The sequence below is a fragment of the Cololabis saira genome, chromosome 5, assembly GCF_033807715.1.
Source record: "Cololabis saira isolate AMF1-May2022 chromosome 5, fColSai1.1, whole genome shotgun sequence".
Lineage (NCBI taxonomy): Eukaryota > Metazoa > Chordata > Actinopteri > Beloniformes > Belonidae > Cololabis > Cololabis saira.
Genome location: NC_084591.1, coordinates 27,888,975 through 27,911,855, shown reverse-complemented (window position 1 = coordinate 27,911,855; position 22,881 = coordinate 27,888,975). Strand labels below are relative to the sequence as shown.

General features: G+C 43.8%; 1 protein-coding gene across 3 annotated transcripts in view; it reads left to right on the top strand.

Moving 5' to 3' along the window:
• Positions 1-22,881, top strand: part of dusp8a (dual specificity phosphatase 8a) — a 45,830-nt gene that overhangs the window by 17,304 nt on the left and 5,645 nt on the right. For 2 of the 3 annotated variants that reach the window (XM_061721448.1, XM_061721447.1), the window contains exon 3: positions 3,067-3,205. In XM_061721448.1, the coding sequence (XP_061577432.1) occupies positions 3,067-3,205 (139 nt within the window). Of the gene's footprint in view, positions 1-3,066; positions 3,206-17,555; positions 18,322-22,881 lie in introns of those variants that run through there. The other variant, XM_061721449.1, reaches the window with a different exon arrangement.

Below are 22,881 nucleotides of genomic sequence, written 5' to 3'. Positions count from 1 at the left end.
AAATACCCCTGGCCATCTCTGTCCTGACACCCCCCCCCCATCCATCTATTATCTATACCTACTTACTCCTATTCAGGGTCACGGGGATCTGCTGGAGGCTGCCCCAGCTGTCGTTGAGTGAGAGACAGGGACACCATGGGCAGGTCTCCAGTCCATTGCTGGGCCACATATAGACATACATGTTTTTTGGAAGTCGGAGTACCTGGAGCGACAACTTGCAGACTTGACACAGAAGGACTCGAACCAGGAACCTTCTTGCTGTGAGACAGAAGTGCTAACTGCCATACCACTGTGCTGGCCACATTTTACTTTAAAATATATTTCACATTACTCTCTCTCCTTTTGTTCCATGTACAGTAAAATGGATATGTTCAAGTTAGTCCCACTGGATCGTCTTGTTCTTGTTTCCCTTCTGATGTCTCTCCCTCTTTATTGCACTCTTCTTCTGCAGAATACAGCAGGAAAATTATTCCCCCCCACCCCCCCTGGGACCGCTCCATGTTTATGCCCTGCCGTGATTTTAGTCTCCATTTCCTTTTTAGAGAAAACCTGGCAATTGCAAAAGTCTTTATTTTTATCTGCCTGCAAGCGTTTTTCTGAGCCTCCTGTCCTTCAGTGTTTTAACATCAGATTCTCCTTCGTTTTTCTCTGTAATCCTCTTCCCAACATTTCTCATTTGCCCCGTCTTTCTTGTTGTTTCCTGCTTCCTTCCCTGCCAGTGGCATCCCTTGTTTACAGTGGCTGCAGAGTTCATGCGTCAGAGTCTGGGCCAGCAGTGTAGTAGCAGAGATGCTGTAGCACTGCAGAGGGAAGAGGGAAGAAGGATCTGTATCGCTGCTGCAGTCTTGACAGCCAACCCTGGTTCTGGGTTGTTCAGCTCCAGCACCGTACCCATATCCGTTTACTTTACACGCAGAGGCTGAAACTGCACATCATGCTGTCATTCAGCGAGGAATCGACAAAATGATTCATAAACAACATTTAGAGCATATATAGGAGAAGTTGGGAGAGAAGTCCTTTTATCCGCTCAGTAGAAAAACAGAATATTCCATGTTCTTCCATAATTGGACTTTAAATTAAATTCAGATGGTTTAGATCACAATCGCAAAAATATGTAACCCCCCCCCCCTCCTGGTAAATGTGTAGGCTGATGGGTACGGCGACTGAGATCCTGTTTGTTTACATTTTAAATAACATATTGAATTGTGATTTATAGAACGTGATTCTTCAGCAGTTCGCCATATCGAACAGATCAATAACTAATACTGCAGATATCTCCTCATGATTTCACTCTGGAAATCAGATTGTGCAAATGATAAACAAGACCATGGAGCAGGTGTGTATGTACACTTAAAGTCTCTTAATCGTCAAGCATTGACTTCAGACTCTTAAAATAGGCCTGATCCCATTAGGATTATTAGCAAAATGAGCAGCGGTTAGTAAAGGTAAGGCAGAGAAGGTCGGGGAAAAACAAAAGACCGTGTTTGTGGGGAAAAATAACAACTGTGTGCTTATGAATGGGTAAAGAATAAACTAAGAAGGTTTCCATCGCATATTGTATCATAGAAATAAAAGATAATGTTATTATTTGGAGGGGCCTTTTTGTGTTTAATATATAGCTGATGAAATGTAGTGTGGAATAAATGACTGAAATAGCAATCAACCAGCCGGAGTCAAATCAAGGGCTTTTTATTTTCACACTCAGCATTTTTGACATGATCAATAATCAACACTTCAGATGATCATTGTTTGAGTTGCATTTCCGTCGGATACAGATTCAGGTTTTATTCTAACTTGCAGCCAGAGTTGGCAGGTTGACCTTGTCCCGTCTCATTCACCTGTCTGGCTGTGGTCCAGCCCTCTCTCATGCAGCTGCTCTGTACGCAGAGGCAGAACTACATGTCCGCCGTGCAGAAGCATATACATGTACATGTACCTCCAGCCGTACCCAGTAGTGTGTCTTTTACCGCACAAAGCTTGAAGAAGCATCACAAGTATTTGGAAAATGAAAAGCCTGAAAGCTACAAGCTGTTAAGCAGCACATTTTACACAAGTTTATTTATTGAGACACTATAAGATTTTGGAAATGTCATCTTCATTTTTGTCTCCTTCCACCTTCTTTGTCTTCCCTGCATTTCTGTGTTTTTCCTCTCCTTTCTTCTTAATTTTGCCTTTCATCTTTTTCCATCTCACCTCCATCATCCCCTGCCCAGCTACTCCGCTCCCCCCGCCCTCTCCATCCTCTCCCTCTCCGCTTTGCCCTCCCTCTCCCCATCTGCTGTCCAGTGGCGGTTCAGTGATGCAGTGATTCATAGCTGCAGTGTGTGCTGCCTCATGGTCACGTGAACAAAGCCTGCCTGACAACATGGGGGGGGACAGCACACCCTGGCTGGATTGCGTGCAGCCACGCGCACGTGCTCGCACTCTTCCACACAAGCACGCGCACGCATCAAGCAGAGACAGTTTGGTACATCCGCGCATGTTCGCAATCCTCTCATTTTTATTACAGTCTGTCATGGTTTCCACTGTGCAGCCACCTTTTATGACTTTACTGATATTGCCCATCATAACAACCGCCAACCGTCTCAGCAGTATCTGAGAGGTGCAGGTCTCCGTCCTCGTGCATTATTGATAATGCAGTGCTTTATCTTCACAAGTTACTTAAGCCAGCACTCGCACCATCCAACGGTGCTTTGTGAGTTGATTGGTTTCTTTTCTTCCCTCTTTGCTTCTTATTGGTGATTATGAGGGCAGCAGAGTTGTCAGATGTCTGGGAACCTGTCCCACGGTCAGACATTGATGAACTTAATTGTCAATGTCTGTCAAAACTGCGTCATGAGGGTTATCTTCTATCAATGCTCACTCAGAGGTTCCCGAGTGTCAGCAGTTCAAGGTAAATACTCAGAGTGTTGCCTTTGTTTCCTGCATTCATAAAATGCTCTAATAACCTCCATTACACACCAATCAGGTCATATAGGCCGACTTTGCCTTCCCTGTTATATTTTCCACTGCGGTTGCTGCATAATGATCTCTTCTTTCTTCCTCGTTGTTTATCGTTTTGCGCAGGTGGAGTTGGGCAGGAAGCAGGAAGTGGTGGTTTACGACCAGAGCTCTAAAGAAGCGGGGCATCTGTCCAAAGACGGCTTTGTGCACATTCTCATGGGAAAGTTGGAGGGTACCTTCCACAAAGTCTCCCTCCTCACTGGTAATGCTTAATTGTTTACGTGTTTGAATGTGTCTCTACGTCTGGGTGTTCATATGTTGAGCATTTGCGGCATGGTGGGGTGAACAAAAGATGCTTTTCCCACTACAGAATTAGGTTTTTGCCAGGTTCCATCCTTAAATGTGAGTCTTTATCATCTCTTACATGAGCAGACACGCATGTCATAGCACTGTGTTGCCAGCAGATGTCACTGATGCGCGCAGCAAATCTTTTTCACTGTCACATCATTTTGGAGATTAGAGAGAGGGGGGGTAGGAAGGAAAAGCATGCTCCATTGATACAAAGTCTCTCTGATGTTTTAGCTTCCCTGGACTCGATTTCTTGCCCAGCATCACTTCAGTAATTTGAAGCTTAACTTCCAATCCTCTGGTCTTATTTACCGCAGTTATTATCCTGTCACACTGTCCACTAAGCACTCTAAGACTTATAATTGAGTTCCGGCAGTTCTGTTAATAGGCTTGTTGAGTTTATATCACCTCAGTTTGTGGGGTCTGCAGCTTTTTAAGGGACTACATTACACACACACATGCATCCACCCACAGAGATTTAAAAATCTGTCCCAAATGTGTCAGCGCAGAAGGGAGAGCATAATCTGCCTCAGTCAGGATTGGAATTGAAATGAGCAGAGGCATGCTGCTTGGCTAAATCTCTCCTCATTTCTCCGCATCTCTGCATCCCTATTCTCCTCATCCTCTCAGTTTGCTCCTTCCACAGCGAGATTAGTCCTTTTTCATGAGTCATTCGTGCATGATGAGGATTGCCTTAAAGATCCCCAGCATCAAATATGTTAGATTAACTGAGCGCATACCGAGATTGGGCACATTCTTATACAGGATAACCTTTAAATACACGCTATTTTCTCCAAAGGCCTTCTCAGATTTTATGATCGGACATATTTTTATTAATATAGGTGTCTCTCTCTGCTGGTCCCTTATCTTCCCTGCTACACGTCTCCACACCTCACTCTTGCTGGGTTTTTTTCTTCAGGAGAACAAAAAAAAAAGGAGTCACACCTCTTCCATTTCTGTCTCCGCTTCTCTGCTGTTTCCACGACAACAGGGGCAGAGAATATTTCCCTAAAAGTGCTCAGCCAATAGCGTGGGCGGCTGTTCAGACGATTGTGTTATTAGGGTCAGTGGAGCTAGCATGATTTTGATCTCTTTTCTACGTGGGAGTGGGTGAGCAAACGGAAGGTGCTGCAAGCTCACCTGCACCTTTGTTACATGGATGCATGAATAAGTGCTGCAGGATATGCAGTGTGTCTGAGCAGATGACGGTAAGGGAACAATAGATGGTGGCTGCCAGGTTTAAGAAAAGGGTTTTAAACATTTTATTTATTAGAACATGAAAGATTGTTTAGACTTTTGAATTCATCAGTGTTCATTACATGCCCCCCCCCCCCTACAAAAAAAATCTATGCCATGTAAGTACTGACAATCTCTTCTTTCTTTTCTTGAGCTGTGATTCAGTGCACACTATGATAAAGAAGATATGTTGACTTATTTTTACAATTTTATATTAACTACTTAGTTGCTTTTTGGTGATTTCACTCAGTTAGGAGCTTTTTTTTAGCTCAAAAAGACTCTTCAAACAGATCCCGTGACTAAACAAAGGTCTGTCGTTGGATTTTAGATGCAGAGAATAATTTTCAACTCTTTGCATCATTTGTCGTTGTCATAAATATGATGTGAGCAAAGTGAGTGCAGAGACAGATTGCAGATGTTGTTGTTCATGCTGTGCTTTCTTGGAGGCTCTTGAAACACCAGCTACCAGTATTGTGTGGACAGTATTTTGAAAATCACTTTTACTGATGAAAGTAAGTGTCGTACATGTAAGAATGGGTCCAACACAGATTAGATTTCATGTTTAAATAACATTACTATCGAATTCTGAAATGATAAGTGCAACCGTTGTAAGCAATAATCCCCTGCTCTCATTTTTCTCTGTCAGTCATCGTGTTCTACTCTTTTCTCCCTCATCCCCCTTCTCTTCCACCTCCCCTTTGCTGAACCTCTGATTTATGATACTAATTCCTCCGATGACTTCATATCTGACTGACATATTTTCAGCCTCCCATGTGCACACCATACGAGCTCTCTATTTACACTTAAACACAACTGCAAATGAACTAAAAGGATGATCTTGGCGAGTAAAGGGAGCAGGATTAGATGGAGAAATAAAAGAATACTTAATTGAGGTTAGTATGACTATTAGTATGAGTTTTTTTGTTTAATCATTCGGTGCTGTATCTGCCCAAGCTGCAGATGACAGCACATTCATGCAGACCCACATTTCTAAGGAGAGTTGTATTGTTTTGATTTTAAAACTAATTTATATTGATATGCACTCACGGTAAACCAGCACAATTAATACCAGAAAGCCGGAGAGATGGCCGATAAACAGCATGAATGACATGTTACACAATTAAAGTGCATATACTTGGATCATATTGATCCGGTAACAATCAGTGACTCCTTGGGTTTCTCTCGCTTCCCCAAATAATCCATCACAGTGGTTCATTTTCACACCACTTCCTACAGTACATGTGGATTATTTCATGTGACCACGTCCCAGTTCGGGTAATTGTGTTCTCTTGGATCAGACAAGTAATCTGGTTTTGACTAACTCTGTGTGTAATTACTTTGAAATGTGTGTTTGCCCGGGATGTGGATGTGGTTGTTGTGGCAGTTGGAAGAAGTAGCGGTAGCTTTTTGCATTTGCTTGCGAGTTCATGCGCATGTAAAGGTCAAGTTTATGCTTCAGTACTTCATCGATTGTGTGAAAGTCTCAGTGAGAAACGCATCTCTCCCAGGACGGCCGTATTTTTACCAACAGTAGTGATCTCACCCGCTTGGACCTCGGGCTGATGTGCCTCGCTGGTTTCAGAGTTTGGATTTTTATTTTTGTGTGTGTGTGTGTGTGTGTGTGTGTGTGTGTGTGTGTGTGTGTGTGTGTGTGTGTGTGTGTGTGTGTGTGTGTGTGTGTGTGTGTGTGTGTGTGTGTGTGTGTGTGTGTGTGTGTGTGTGTGTGTGTGTGTGTGTGTGTGTGTGTGACAGAAGAGAACACTACTTGGTCGGAGCCAGCTGCCTCCCCGTTGGGCTTAAAGTTTGCATGTTTCCCACCAATCTGCAAGCACGCAGCCAAAGCAAAGACTTCACTGAACACTGCCTGCTAGTGTGGAACAAGGGAGCCTGCTGGCCAACGACGGCTGCATCACAGACGTCTGCTTTAACCCTGCCGGGATGAAGCATTGTGCCTTCACAGCTCACGTTCTAGTTTTTGCAAGTGAAGCTTCGAAGACAGAAAGAAAAAATGATCAAACACAGAGATGAAACAAAGTATGAGAAAATGCACTCGTGCTCTGCAGATATAGAAAGTTGACTGATGCTTCAAAAAAGGGTGGAGGAAGGAATACAAATAATAAATGTTAACAATGACAAGGAGAAGTGGAGATTATGGAATAAAAATGGAAAAAAAGAAGACATATGCAGGTCATGGAAGTGGAAATGAGGAAGCACTGTGTGAGCTAAGTGTGTGTAGAACTTGCAGATGTGTTAAATTGCCCCTTATCTATCACAGCACCTTCTGCCAGTGTTTTTCATGAGATTACTGACGTATCACATCGCGGGGTGAAAGATAGAAAGGAGAGTGAGAAGGGACACAGAAGGAAAATAGAGGTCAGAGGAGTGAAAGCATAAGATGGAGCTGCCTCCTGAGATGTGATGGTACCTCCCGTACCTCAGTTGACAACCCAGGTATTGAGATAACACTTTTATTCAGCATGCAGGTTTGCAGATTCCGGCCCTTAAATGTTTCTGCTTTCCTTCATTTTAAGTCATCACAGATGAAGCATCTTCAGGTTTAATGTGGACAAGATTCATTAAACAACATGGTGATGCCATCATGGCTCAACTTTCATCATTTTCTATTAACTGCTTGCTTAACTGCACATTCACTAATGATTAAAAAAGACAATTCAGTAGTCGGGTGTCGTCTCCACAAGACTGTAGACTGATCAGTAGGTCTGTGTTGCACACCTGACCTGAGCTGGTTTGATGAGTTTACTCCTCTTTCACATTCCTTTAATTTATACTGATCAACCAAGTCAGATTCTACATGTATTTGCTCGCACGCTAAAAGGTGACAAGAGGAAATACTCGCCAACACCTTTTCTTTTTTTTTCTCTCTCAATTTACCCCAGGGGTTTACAGAATTATGAAAGTGTTTATACAGAAAAAAAATGTTCCCAAAACATTTTTCTTTCTCTGGAATAAGTTTAAGTTGCATTTCTTTGCAGAAGAATGGTGCACGGTGATAATTAACATTCAGATCATTTTTCTAGTGTTTGTATCTTTGGACAGAGTTCAGTCTGCCAAATCAGATGAGATGTCTCAATGACATAATGATGAGCATTGATAGGAGATGAAAAGTGCCTCGCCCTCATTTTCTTTGGCTGACACACACACACACACACACACACACACACACACACACACACACACACACACATACATACACAAACTAGCTGCTGTGCACGTCTGGTCTTCGATTTGATGAGGTTAAGGTGTGACCACACAGAGAGGGTCAAAGGGTCAACACATTTAAGTCTCTGTGTTGCTCTGGTTTACAGCAGGGATGAGTGTGTGTGTGTGTGTGTGTGTGTGTGTGTGTGTGTGTGGGGGGGGGGGGGGGGTGTGCTTGTGTGTACGCGCACATCAGAAAGAAGTTGAAGAAGTGAGGTAATCCTGTGAAGTCCAATCTTACAATGCAACCGTTCAGAGACCCTCCAGTGAGCTCCATAAGGAGTGTGTGTGTGTGTGTGTGTGTGTGTGTGTGTGTGTGTGTGTGTGTGTGTGTGTACCTTTTAGTGTCCATGTGCTTTTTTTTTTTGCATAAATACAGAATGTGCATATGAAGCAGTGTGTGCACAAGGATGACGCAATGATTGAGAATGCATGTGTGAAGAAAAAACACAAAAGAAAGACACAAGAGCAGTTGAGGAGATGAGGTAATTACATCTTGAATAAGCTTGTGTGTGTATTTGAGTGTGAGTGTGCAAGCGTTTAAGTGCGTTCAGAGTATGTGTGTGGCCAGAAATCTTTCTTAATGAGACGTCTGTCCCGCGGTGTTTTCATTAGCTTCCACGGACCTGAAAGCCTTTCTTGTAAGGAGAAGTGCTCTTCTGAGGCGCAGCGGCACGTTTGCTCGTCCTCTGTTAGCAGCCAGGGGGGAAACGCCAACCAGGACCTCCGCCGAGCTAAACGCGCATACACCTATACGTGTTGTAAAGTGTAATCAAAGGGCTTCCACAGAAGTGTCTGATGGCCTTAAGGTACTGCAGCTTCTCCTGATCCTCCCACCAGTGCAGGCAGAAACATGAACCACTTGAGATACCTATGTGATGAAAACAAGAACAACGTGATCAATCAAGCCGTTGAAGTCGTGCTGTAATGACGTTAGCTCACTGCTCCGTTCAGGCTTACTGCCAGTCTCTTTTCCTTTATCTTTTGTCTTTACAACTCTTTTCTCCTAACCTTCTAACCTGGCCTTTCTGCACCTCCTTTCCCCGTTCTCCTCCTCCCCCCCATCTGAACCCTCTTCATTACACTGTGGGGAGCTCCAGCAGATCAATGATTTCATTGAGAAGGAGCCAGTGTTGCCATTAGGAGGTGAGCTCACCGTCCCCGGGGAGGTCTGACGAGTTATTCTCAATGACCTCGCTTTCCTCGCCGTCTCTGCCTCCATCTAACCTTCAGGCCCTTTACTTTCTCCCCTCCGCTCTTCCTCTCTTTACCAAACCCCCTCTTCCTCTTCCTCCCTCTTTTCTCCTCTGTTTCATGGTGCTGAGAACAGAGCTCTATTTTTAGGCCCAGACTCCTGCGGTCATCACATCTGGCGCCAGTGGCCTCGATGCTCTCACCCTGGCCCGTAGATACACAAATGCACACACACTCTCTGGCCCCACCCCAGCCGGCACCAAGGGACCACAAAGGTCAAGGAATATGTGCTACAAAATATCAATGACATCATCTCCCGCTCAGAAAAGTGTTGCATAGTTTAACGAGGGTTTGCGCTGAACTGTGATTTGTATTGAGCTCCTTTTTTAGGTTCACACCTTGGTTTTTTTTGTTTTTTTTTAAGCTTGCACACATACTTCAACAAACCAGCAGATCTGTTATACCTGCTCTAACACACATTTACAAACACATATGGTAAGCGGGCCCAGGGGAGGTCTGCTCCGAGTTGAGTTTTATGTAACAATGATCTGTTTCTGCCAGCGTTCGCACCCCCTCCTCCGTCCGTCTCATTGGCTTCACATGATAAGCTTGATGTCATTTTCCCCTGCTTTCCCTGTAAACCAGAGAACAAAAACAGGCCTGCTTGTGTATTTCAGTGCACATTCGTGTGTGCGTGTGTGTGTGTGCATGCATGCTGTGTTTCTGTGAGCTATTGCCAAATATTTCCACCATGACGTGATCTCACTGCTCTGCTTGCCTCCTGCTCTTCTTCTCTTTTCTCCTCCATCACTCAGAGTTCCTTGCTGGCTAAGACGGGTCTTGTGGACACACACACACACACACACACACACACTGCACATTGCACACAAGTAAAACAAAATCACCCCAGGCCCTCTACTGAATACTGGGTCATACTTATGCATGCAGAGATGAAGACTTGCATTTTCTCCCACATGCATGCAGAGAAGAGTTCAAGACATGTGAATAAAGATGAGGGCTCATGACGTCAGTGCACGTGCACACGCACATCAATGAGACCCACGCAGGATAATGAGGCTTAGAAGTAAAATGGCATCTTTTTCCATTCTTTTATAATTACTGTGGTTCGGGTGAAGTGATTTCTGAGCTGGACAGGAACCAGTACCCTCCATTTCACAAAGACTGAAGCGAGTCTAGAAAATGAATGAAATTACAACTAGAAGTGGCACAACCTAAAAAAGCAACAACAAAAATATAATATGTTAAAGAAGGTCTGAATTAACTCTGATACAGTTGCATTTTCCCGCATCTAGGAAGATGTAGTGAATACTGTAATTGTGTTAAATTGTAGTTTAATTTAGTTTGTAATGTGAAATTGATCGATTCAAAACATCTGGCTCTTGAAATCTTTCTGGAGGCTTTTTGAAGATCCCGACCAATCGCTGTAATTCAGTCCCCCAGCAATGGTTAAATATAGTTTAATGAAACTGTTACCTGGGTCCATGCATCCCGTCAACGGGAGCTGAAGCTGAACAGCTAAGTTAACTCAGGCCCAGTTTATCCCCTTTAACACCTCATAACTCAGGCTTCCTCATACATCCGGGCCAAGCGCTCTGCACTTTGGTCACTGTGCCATAAGTTTACTGCCTCTGACACAAGTGTGGAGGGGAAATGTCGCAAACGGCAGAAGAAAAAGCAGAGGAGAACGTTACAATTAAGCGGGTTTATCTCACCCGGACCCAGCCTGCCTCGACTGAATTCCAGTCGTGCTCAGGCTGCCCGCTGCCGCTCCTGTCATACTCTTATCCACTGGAACAATGGTGGATTCCTGTTTATCGCTATGCTGTCTTTGATGCACTTTATCTCTGGTATGCTGCAGCAAGGCTTCCTTATTATTTGGTTGCCATGATTTTTTTTTTTTTTCTTGAACTACTTTTTTTGTCTAAAATCAGATTTCCTCTCCACCTTTTTGTCATGTGGATTAAGTTGTTTTTCTTAGCAGCCTTTTTTGATTTTTAAACAGTGTGACCAGATCAACGTAAATATGCAGTTTTCTGATTGCTTTCCAGAAAAGATGAGGTCGATTTTCTTCAAGTCTGTAGCACTTTAGAGCCCCAGTGATTTAACACTTTATGTGGTTTGTACACAAACGTGTGTGTGTGTGTTTTAAGTATACAGAAACTCCTGGATTAAACCTGTAGGACTACAGCAGTTCCCTTATAAAGCCTGGGTATTTTCCATTGCAACAGCATCGGGCTAATTTTGGAGTTCCAGGGAAGTCTGAGGCTTCACATTTGAGGAATGCAGCAATTTATTATCTTTCCTCGTCATTCTCGGTATCTCCCCCATCTTCACACAGACGTAAACAGATTAAGAGGCACTCGTACACAAACAGGTACACATTCATAGATAAAGGCGGGTCGGCACAAACAGACCACTTCCCCCTTCTGTTGTGTAACTATTTCCTGTTTCTGATAAAGCGACATCAGGGTTCCCTAGGGTTGAGAGGGACACACCTAGGGACCATTGATAGATAAATAGATACATTTATAATAAAACGCTTTTTATTTTATTTGTTTGCTTTCTTTTGTCGAAAGGGGAAGCTCAGAAGCTTCACAAACGGCTCTAGAAATAGTTTAACAGCATGATGTATTTGTTGGCAGCGTGAACACACAAGCAGCTTGCCCAGTTCCTTCTGTTGCATCGCGTCATTCCCTCTCCATTGTTCTTCTGTGGCTGATGGAGTGATGTCACCGCCGCGTTGTGGATGTGACACATAGGCATGCATACATGTAATCTCTATGGCATGCAATGTCAGGAAAATCAGCTTTTGCCTCGGGTGCTGCAGCAGTCATCACAATGTCTTTTATGCTGAAATACAGTCCCTGAGGTGTAATACCTTACATCTGTCAATGCATGAAAGGACCAGTCTCACGGTGCTCAAACTGTCTCTTGATATGTAATTGTCCTCCAAAGTGTGCTTGTTCTCAAAAATGCTATTTCTTTCCTCAAGCACAGCTATGCTTTTGAGATTAGAAGACTAACAATATTATACTTATAATACCAGTAATGGCACACGCCGGGTCCAGTCTGGCGCAGTCTTAGCCTGCTGTAAGACAGGCAGACTTCCGAGCTAGGAGAGGACCAGATGGTGTGGCTTCCAGCTCCGATTGGAGGGCAGTGTGCGTTTCAGTCTGCCTGCTGCGCTGAAGGGAGCTAATTAACACTATGCTGATCTGAGACCTGCCTATCAACAGCCACCAGCAGCAGCACAAGGTCATTAGAGATGGGAAAGAGGCGAAGCGCATTTTCTGACTGTTAATACTTTCAAGTTGCCCCGAGGAGACGTTGTCCGTCTCGGCTCAGGATATTAATATATTAACATTTAATTTAAAAACCCATGCACTCTGTTAAGCTGTTTTTGTGTGAGCAATCTCACCTCAGGGGGAAGTCGGTTTGGACATATTTGCTGTTTCCACGTGCATCTTCATCTTTTCGTAGTGAGATATGAAACCCACCTTAACTGCACGCAGACATCTGAACGCCTTTTGAGTATTTAAACTGTTTTGTGAAGGCCTGTCTATTCCTAAAAGCCTACAACTTGGTGTACAATATACCTCATTCTAACTCTAACTATCCAAGTATCCTTATATAAATGATATATAAAGTGTAAATGATTTGTTGGCTGCAGCAGCCGCAGGCGCTGAGCATTTAGGGGGTTGAGCTGTTTGGAGGGCAGGGGGTCTGCAGCCTGACTGATGTGAGCAAGCCTCCCTCTGGAGTTTGTGGATAGAGATGACTCTCCTTCATGTATAAACACACACAGCCAAGCAGTCAGTCAGCGCCCTGCTAATCTGAACACTATGTGTGAACACCTTGATATTTACGTATAAAAAAGCCCATAAACTTACTTTAGTTAACACCTTTAATTTACCATAACATTTTCAGCTAGTGGCCAGCTCTTTAACATTAGGATACCTTATCAAAGCTCCTTTTGGACGTCTGAAAAAGCAGGTTTATTGAAGAACGGGTCTCATTTGAAGGTTAACTGGAAGAGACCTCGACTCATAAACATGCACACTAGATTTAATATCTTAGTGTCGAGACTCAAAATGTGTTTAAAATATTGCTGTAAAATGATTCCAGATAGCGGTGTTGTTAAAGCTTTATTTAAGGAAGGTTATAATCTGTAACTTGCAAGGTTTCCTGATTGGGATTTTATTTTTTTCCAAAGATAAAAGAACACGTGCAAACAAGCGTATTAAATTAAAGTTTACAGTGTTTGTGTTTATGTAATATTATTACTAATACATGCCTGTGGTTGCACAAGTATTATTGTTTGATTTTAGCCCCACAGCTCCATTAAAATCCATATCATTTCAGATATGTCCCCATTGATTCTAGCACCCCCACCTATCTAATCTTACCCTCCTCCTCACCCCTCCGGCAACTCCCCACCCGCCCTTGATTGCCCCATCTATCCTCCCCGAGTGACTACCTCACCCCCCAGGCATGGCAGCTGTGTTCTCCTGTATGCATTACATCACTCCGAGAGCAGCCTTGTTACAGATCCCCTGACAACCAGCGCCATCAACACACACACACAGACACTAATAAGCATGCACATACAAAAATACACACACACGCTTGTGCACAGGCACTTGTGCAAGTATGTATTTGGAGTAAATAACTGTCCACCCTGTCCCTAACCTCTTGAGCAATGTCCTCTCTGTCTTCCTCTCACCTTTGGACCATTCATTCTCCTCACACATGGATGCACACACATGCATGCACACACACACACACACACACACGCACACACACGCACATTAAATGCTAAACACACACACTAACCTGCACACTATCCAAAGAATGACGTCTCTCTTTCCTGTGATATCTTGACAGATGATCCCCAGTGTAGGATGACACTCCTGTCGCTGCCTGTCTCAGTGGGAGGGGACGGGGTGACGGACTTTAACAAATACACTGAATGAAAGCAAAAAATATTTATATCATTGAGTAAGTGCAGGGTTACACTGACCGAGTTTAATCTTTAGACATCTACTGTTTAGGCTTTCAGTAGTCAGGAAAATAATGTAGCTCAGTGTTATCATAAATGTGCAATAACATTGTTGTCCATGTAACGTTATACATAGTACTAAACCATTATTTGTGTATTAAATAATTTCTGTGGTGAAAAAAGTGCAGCTGCAGAGTTGCATTTCACGAGGAAAGTATTGTTTTTCTGACAATAAGGAGGCTTTTAATCTGATTTATTGGGTCACGTCAGTCAATCATTATCACGTTTGGAAAGTCATTAAAATAAAGTTGCTTGAAAATATCTATTATTTACGACGGAGTATTAGGGCCAAACTAAAAAAAAAAAAAAATGGAAATTATGAGAATAAAGTCATAATAATATGAGAATAAAGTCGTAAAATTACGAGAATAAAGACACAATATTACCAGAATAAAGTCGTAATATTTTGAGAATAAAGTCGTAATATTTTGAAAATTAAATTAAATTACGACTTTATTCTCGTAATGTTACGACTTTATTCTCGTAATGTTACGACTTTATTCTCGTAATATTACAGCATTATTCTCGTAATATTATGACTTTATTCTCATAATATTACGACATTATTCTCATAATATTACGACTTTATTCTATTACGACTTTATTCTCGCAACATTATGACTTTATTCTCGTAATTTCCTATATTTTTTTTTGTCTTAGCTTGGCCTTAATACTCCGTCGTAATTATTGCATCTTTTTAAGAGAAATAATTACAAATGGACAAAAGTTAAAAAATTAAAACCTTTTGTCAGTTGACTTCATCCATAATAATAAAGAATAATGGCGTGTTTAAACCCAGGAAATAAAAATAAGACTTTACATCAGCAACCCACCATCATCAAGCAACCTGCTGTCTCAAGTATGTTGAATTTATTATGAGGGATGGGTGGCATTTGGATTTTATCAGTGACTGTGTATCTATATACTAATACGGCTTAAATGTGAAATGCAACCTCAGCCCCTAACTGCTCCCTTACAACACCGTCACCCTGATATGAGTGCATGTAACTACTGTGGAAAGAAGCTGGGAGTCCCGTTGACTGACAGAGGGGGCTGTAGCAGGAGCTTATGGTTTTTCTCATAGTTTTTACCGGTAATTATAATTATTGCATCGGGACAGTCATATAATAAAGAGCACTACTTAAGCATTGCACAATACTGTTTATACTAAATTTTAAGTGTGCACTGCAGGCGTGACTTTAGTAACTGCTTTGATAAAATGCATGGAGTTTTACAATATTGTGTTTGTCAGCATTTCATCTGGTCCAACAAGGAGCAACATTTTGTGCATTTTTCCACAACAATGTTACATTTGGTCACACTTTAGCTGGGGAGAAGGATGTAAACACACTCTAAAGTCACATGTCATCATCTGGTGCTGCCGCTTTGACATTGTAACCTGGCAGTTACCATAAACTCACGTTACTTATATGCAGATGGCTGTTATACCTAAATCTTATCGGTGCTTCAATACCAGTCAGCCCAGAATCAACTCCACTTTAGTACCTATTCCTGGCACCTATTCCCATGCATGATACTTGTATATCTTCATAAATGCATGACTAAGTGCTGCCCTATACAAAGTCTTACTGTTTTAATCAACCAAAGAGCCAAATCTCTTGCAGGTTCAGGTTAGGATGAGCAGATGGTTAATTCCCGTCTCCAGATGTCCTTTGGCTTTTACTGGGCTTCTTGCTTTTTACACTGCGTCTCTCCTATGGCTCTTCTGCTCATCTCTTCTGCTCCCCCTGTCTGTTTTAGCTCTTCTCTAGGTATGTTGTGTGTGTAAACTGTGCGTTGTCCCAGTGACAAGCCCTGCACCATAAAAGCAAGCTTTAAATCTGACAGGAAATCTTAGAGGAGGGGTGCCAGGAGTGACCGTCCCGCCTATTTCTGTCACAGCAGGGCACACGTGTGGTCAATAAAAAAGGCCTGGCTGTCATTTGTAGCATCTTGTATGTAATCCTCTAATTAACACACCTACTATTCTGGGCCTTGTTACCCTGCTGAGGACTAGAGGAGAAGGAGATGGATAAAAAGAGAGCGATGGTATGATGTGTGCTTCATGAACTCAAAAGAGTGAGCATTGAATACAGCGGCTACTTTGTTTTGTTGCAGTTGGCTTCCACTGCCGTGGATTTGCAGGCGTTTCTAAGATGCTTTATAGCCTTGATGCACACGTGGGGTACATATTTAAACCATGGTGATTGAAATATAGTGCCCCCTGTTGATCGCTGTGGGCAGCCCTTTCTGCTGCTACCAGCGTGTCTTACAACAGCAGGTTTGGTGGTTTGTGTGTCTGAACCTCGACGCCGCTCAAAACCAATGTCTAAATTTCTTCACAAAGCTTTTCATGAGAAAACTGACCTATTTCCTCTTGCTCACTACCCGTCTGTTGAGCAAAGGGTGACGTAAGGCTGTGTCTCACCCGTGCGTGTTCATCCAGGGGTCCGAGATGATGCGATGAGGTCAGTCAGCATGCAGCTGGCCCCCTTGATAGACATCTTCTGTAAGCTTATTTGCCTTTTTTGGCAAATAATGACAGTGACTTAATGTGCCTGAGGTCCATCTGACCTTTTAAATGTAATCGGTGTACTGTGAACAGCCAGTCTGCGGTTGAGGGAGGACATTTGATCGGTCGACTCATACTAGGCCCTATTTACCAAACCAAATTTACTAACCTTAAGAGAGGAAGCAATAATATTCAAGTTATACTTGTATTATAATTAGTCTTTGCCATTTGATTAAGTGGCATAGTGTCCATAGTAAAGTACAAGTCTATGGACTCATAAATTGACAAACTTGATTGTCTCGTCTTCCAAACATCTCTAATATTCGTCTCCATATTTGCCTCCTTCTGTTCCATGTTTTAATTCCTCTCCTCTCCTCTCCATCCTCTTGGATGAGCACACACTGTTTACAGGCATGTCAGACATGAACTAGCAGAGGAGACGTTCGTCGGGTCAAACACATTTTCTCACCTTCAGAGGCTCAGTAGCTGTCAGAGCGCGTACCGTCTTAATTCCCCCCTGCAGTAAGAGGAGTATGCTCTGAAGTTAAAGAAGATTTTAGACAAAAAACCTGTTATGAGTATTAAGCAGCTGCTTATAAATATTCATTTCTCTTTAGCTACATTTAAGATGCATGCAGTCCATATTTCCAGTACTAATTTTATCTTGCACACCAGCCTCTCCTATCAAGCCGGACTTTGTCCTCTCTTCTCTCTTAGCAACAATCCAGACACTATAAGGAATCATAGCTGAATATGCATTTGCTAATAGTTTGATAGCTCCGATTTAGCCTCTGTTCTGCCCCGATAGAGGCTTGCTCTGCAGCTAGGCCCCTGAGGTGGCCGCATATTTGTTGGGTGAGTAAGGAATGTGGTTACGTGCCTTAGACATTAGCTATGACGGAGCGCTGGCTCCAAAAAAGAGGGAGGTAGCGGAGGAGGAGGAGGAGGAGGAACGGAGGGCGGCTAGAGTCTGAGCTCACGGCAAGTGAGCTCATTCAATCCCAGAGCTTGAGGAGAGAGTGCAGCTCCGTCATCCAGTTTGCAGGGAGTCAAAGGAGTAGGGAGGGAGAGGGAGGAGTGTAAACCAGTGACTGAGCGAATGAGGGACGGGGAGAGTGGAGCAGCACAACAATAGTGGGCTGCTCTTCTGGCTGTGGACTCACAGAGACGGAGAGCGTGCTCAGAGCAACACACTGACACCCTGTGAGCCAGCTGCAGGCAGATCACAGCTGGAGTTCACAGGCAGACGCTACAAGCTGATCAGTTTTTTGCTTTCTTACCTGCCGTCTCTGAGGCGAACAATCCTCACAAAAGTATTGACGCCGGAGCATTACAGGACTTTCTGCAGTTACTGCATTGGATCTTGGTATTATGTTGACCTGAAGAGTGTCCTCAGACACATTTTGGACTATTTTTTGTTGTTGTCTCAGGTCTTTTCTGCCCCTGTCACTCCTCGATCTCTGGAGCGGTGAATTCTGAGTTTTGTGGACTTTGGATTTTTACACTCGGCCAGAGGGCTCACCTACGTCACCCCCTCTGGGGACAACATTTCCAGTTGTTTGTTTTGATATTTTTGCTCAGCAAAGGGGTTGCTCCATTTGCAAAGGCAGGAGCTCCAGAACATTTCTGTCCTGTGTGTCTACACGTGTGACACAGAGCTCGTACTGGGGGATGCCTCTGAATGTGGTGATAGCCCCAGCAGAGGACTGCTTTTGGCCGGACCTGCACGACACAGACATGAGGCTGAAGATTAGGGTCCGCCGGATGAAGGAGGGGAGAGAGCTCCGAGGTGTGTATTCATCTGGAGAAGAAAGCATGTGTGTATGTTTAATAAGACAGGAACACTCCTCTGTGGTGAGCAAGTTGCAGAAGATGAGGGCTTGTGTGGAAGACGTGCATGCAGAAGATGCTAAAAATGTGGATTATAATTAGATAAATGATAGGAATGATGAGATGTTGGAGAGTAAAATGTGCTTTGGTTGGGTACGAGGCTGCTCATAATGGTATGTGCACTGCAGATCAGTACAAAGACGCTGCTGACTTTTGAGTCCATGCTTGCCGCAAACGAATGATAGATGTGAAGTGAATTTTAAGAATCTGTACCAGGTCAATAGCAAGATTTACCGCTGCAGCGGACTAAAAGAATACATCACAGGAGCCCGGCCAAACCTGCTGATTGTTCTCCAACCCTTCTGCTTAGGCACTCGGTGTGTTTAGAGACACAGAATAGGAAGAAGGGGGGATTAGGAGGATGACATCATGAAGATGAGAAGCAATGAAGAGGAAAGCAAGGAGAGGAAAAATGGCTCGGGGAGAAAAGAATGAGAGCTGTGACCCGCAGTATGACATAGTGCTCATGCTCTCTCAGCCTGTGGTCATTGAGATGTAAAACTATTACAAAGGTCCTTTCTTAGTCTTCTGCTCTGCAGTTGGCTTCTTACACTCGCTCCTGCTTACTCTCCCTCTGCACAACGGCGTCTCGCTGAGATTATGTTATCAATATGTGTGCAGGTTGCACTGCAGGTGTTTAACACAACACCTTTTCACACAGAGCGGTGAGGCAATGCAGAGCAGTGGTACAGAGGGAAAAAATCCAACTGCACGAAATGTCTGTTCTTCTCTTTCAGAAAGATTTTCTTCATCAAGTTTACATGCAAGTGTTGACAAAATAAGCACATAGGGGCATCTCAAATATCCGTCTGCACTCGCCACTCTCCACGCCGTTGGTGCACATGTGAACGCTCACTTTATCTTTGGACAGGATTTGCTTTTTGAAGTGGATTTGCCACTTCAATAGAAGAAATAACACATTCGTCATCATCAGATGGGAATAGCTTGCGTGTCACAGGCACGTTAACACGTCGCTGTGGAAATAGACTTGTGAATGCAGGCTAAATTATACGAAGCTTTATGGCCTCGGGTTGCAGTAACACAGTACTGCTGAAAAAGCAGCTGATCAAAGTGACATATTCCCGCTATCTACCCAGTAAGATAGGGGGATAATAAACAGTTAAACTGTCAAGTCAATATGAGACCTGTTAATCATATGGTAATTCCAGACTGCCATAAAGATGACACCATGCATGAAAAGCAATGACCTCATCCTACTGGCTCATCAGTGTTTTGTCCATCTACACATTTCTGGCAGATGTTGCCCAATCTACCCACTAAAACGCACACACACGCACACACACACACACACACACAGACACACACACACACACACACACACACACACACACACACACACACACACACGCACACGCTCTCATTGCTTCTTGGGCCTGCAGCACAGCCTTTGTATAGCTGAGAGGGACATGTGTGCAATGATGTCATGTTGGGTGGGTGAGGGGGCTCTCATTGAGATGCTAATGTACCCTCCTAGTGAAGGGGACAGCTGGAGGGGCACAGAGGGATGGCGTCATGTCTCCCCTCATATGAACCACAGAAAAAAAAGCAACAGAGAAAGGGGTGCAGGGTAGCCATTCAGGCAAATCAATGTCATCAGGCCAATTCACAGTGTGTGTGTTTGTGCATTTCCCCCCCTTCTCCATTAACAGACGAGTTAAACAGGCAACTGGACATGTGTGTTGAAGCGCACACACACACACAGGAGGTGGAGGGTCAGCTCATATTGACAAGGCAGGTGTTTCGTGCATCGTTGTCTCCGGGAGCCCGTCTCTTTTCTTCTTGAAGTGTTTCTGCAGTAGCACGGTTTAACACGGCGAACTTCTGCTGAATAGACGACGACCTGCACCTTCAAACTGAGATGCGAGTATTAGATGAGCTGTAGGAAATGAGCGATCAAATATCTCACTACCAGTGAACAAAAAAGGCCCCAGTCCTCTGCTCTGACGGGGAAAGAGAGGAAAATGAGCAGTTGCATAAATGCTGAAGTGGGCAGGGAAGAATGGAAAAAGGAAGTCACCACTGGCTAGTATTGCTGATGGCGACACAGTGCCCTCTTTTCCTAGTTGTGTGCTTTCCTTTCGCCTGAACATTTTTTTACTTTTTTTTCTTCATACTGTCTATTCAGAACCGAGTTAGTCACATCCTGTCCAATTACATTGTCATTACTTCACTACAAGACTGAATAAGACTTTTCATTTTCGCTCAAGTTCCTTTCTTTGTTCTACAGAGAACGGCTTAAGTTTCTAATTACACTGGGCTTTATTCATTTTTTTTTATCTTTTATTTTTGCCCAATGTTGCTCAAATTTGCAACTTGTTAGGTTTACCTCTTGATTATAAGTGTTAGAGGCATGTGGACTTTGCTCATTCTCCTATTTTCTGAGCTTCTGATGTCATCCTCGTGGCGAGCCGGGACGCTGAGTGTCATGGGGTATTTTCAGTGACTTCACCGTGAGTGTACACTGTGCTCAGATTAGAATAGACAGAAGTGTCATGATTTTCTTGTGGAGAATATGAGGCTACATCTCTGGGCTTTTTGGGGCTGTAGCGAATTCACACGCTCTTTTGTGTGCATATCTTATAGAGTCTTAACAATACTCAAGTTGAGCCAGCTGTCATCACCATCACTGCCCTTCCTCGTTGCCACAAAAACCTCAAATAAAGTGTGCTCAGGTGTTGAGATGGCAACAACATGCCATTTCCCCTGTGACAAATGTCCATTAGCGCCTGCCGTGTTGAGGTTTGACTGAAAGGAAGGTGTTTGTAATCATGTTGACGTAATCTAATAGCTTTTTTTGGGAGAAAAAAAGCGGGCGAGCAGCGTCAGTCCCGCTCTCTTATCTCTGACTTCAATCTTCCTCTGTTCCAGTAATCCTTACTCACTTCCTCTGTTACACACTCTTTAAACGTTTATTTAACATAGTTGACGCCAACTGCTGTAATCATGGCTGTAATTATCATGGCACCCATAAGATCCAAAGGTGAATGCATAAATGTTTTTTTATTAATATTTTCACTTTCCTTCTTCTTCACAAACACACTTTCTCTTCAGTCCTTCTAACAACTCTCTAACAAGGTCTTCACACAAAAAGGGAAGTGTTTGCTGAGTGACGTGAGGCTTTTCCTGTTGAGTTAACCGTCTCCAGGAACATAGCTCTTCCAGTGTATGTATACTGTACTGTATGTAGCACCATTTTTTTTCTTTTGAATCCTTTTGTGTGTGTGTGTGTATGTGTGTGTGTGTATGTGTGTGTTCTCCTACACCAGCTGCTGCAGAACAGGAAAACCAGGAAGAAACCCTTTAAAGAAACCCTTCCTCCTTGTGTTTAATCAATTAGTGACGCCATAACGCTGCATAGTTCCACGTGAGTGTCCCTCTAGCGATCTCGTACAGTGCAGCCCAAAGCCGGGCGTGAATTACTTGTTTAGTCAACAGAGCCCGACAAGGTTAGTTCATGAAGCCCCTCGGCCTTTGCATTGACTTTCCCCACTTAAAATGTATAAGTTATCGTATCGTTGCTTCTATATCTAACCTTCTCCCCACTCCACCCCCCATGTGCAGCACTGATGTCATCGCTCCGCCGGTTGCCATTAATAGCTGGAAACAGACAGGCCTTCTTCACTTTGCTCTTAAAGGGACAGTACATCCAGAATAGCTCTGAGTGATGCACGCTGCACTATGGGTTTCACTCCTCAGACGCTGTGCTGATCTGTAGGAGTTGCACATGTATAATGTGCATGAACACTTTGACCACTGCTTCGTTCAGCTTTTTAATATTTACCCCAGGTTTCGTATTTGTTGAGCATGCACCGTTGACACTGTTCCGTGTGTGCGTTTGTGTGTTGACCCATCATCTCTCGCTTACTCTAACTGCATGATGCAGTTGTGTGTGTTTAGATGTGCACGCGCCGTGTCCCGGATTGAGGCAGGGCAGGGCAGGGCTGAACTTAGATTAGGTTGTAATCTCCTTTCCTTGAAAGACTGGCCTCACTTTTCAACACTCCCAAGCTAAGTCATTTCCCACTCCTCAACACAGATACCTCACCCTCCTCAATTCCCCTCCGGCTCCCCCACCCTGTAGTTATCCTGCCACAGTGGTGCAAAGTAATGTGTGTTGCACTGGGCGGAGAGACAATTAAAGACAAGAGAGGGAACGTTGAGCATATGTTGCCTGCAAGATTATGATCTTTCTTTCGACTTGTGTGTGTGTGTGTGTGTGCGTGTGTGTGTGTGTGTGTGTGGGTGTGTGTGTGTGTGTGCGTGTGCGTGCAGCGCGGTTGTCAGGGGGATGTTACTGGGCCTCTGTCCTGGCCCTGCACCTGTGGCCTCTCTCATTCCCTCAGCCTGACGCAATGCACTGCTACAGGACATGAGCTCATGCAGGAAACAGAGCCACACACTCACTCACTCTCTCTCACACACAGACACACATATACAC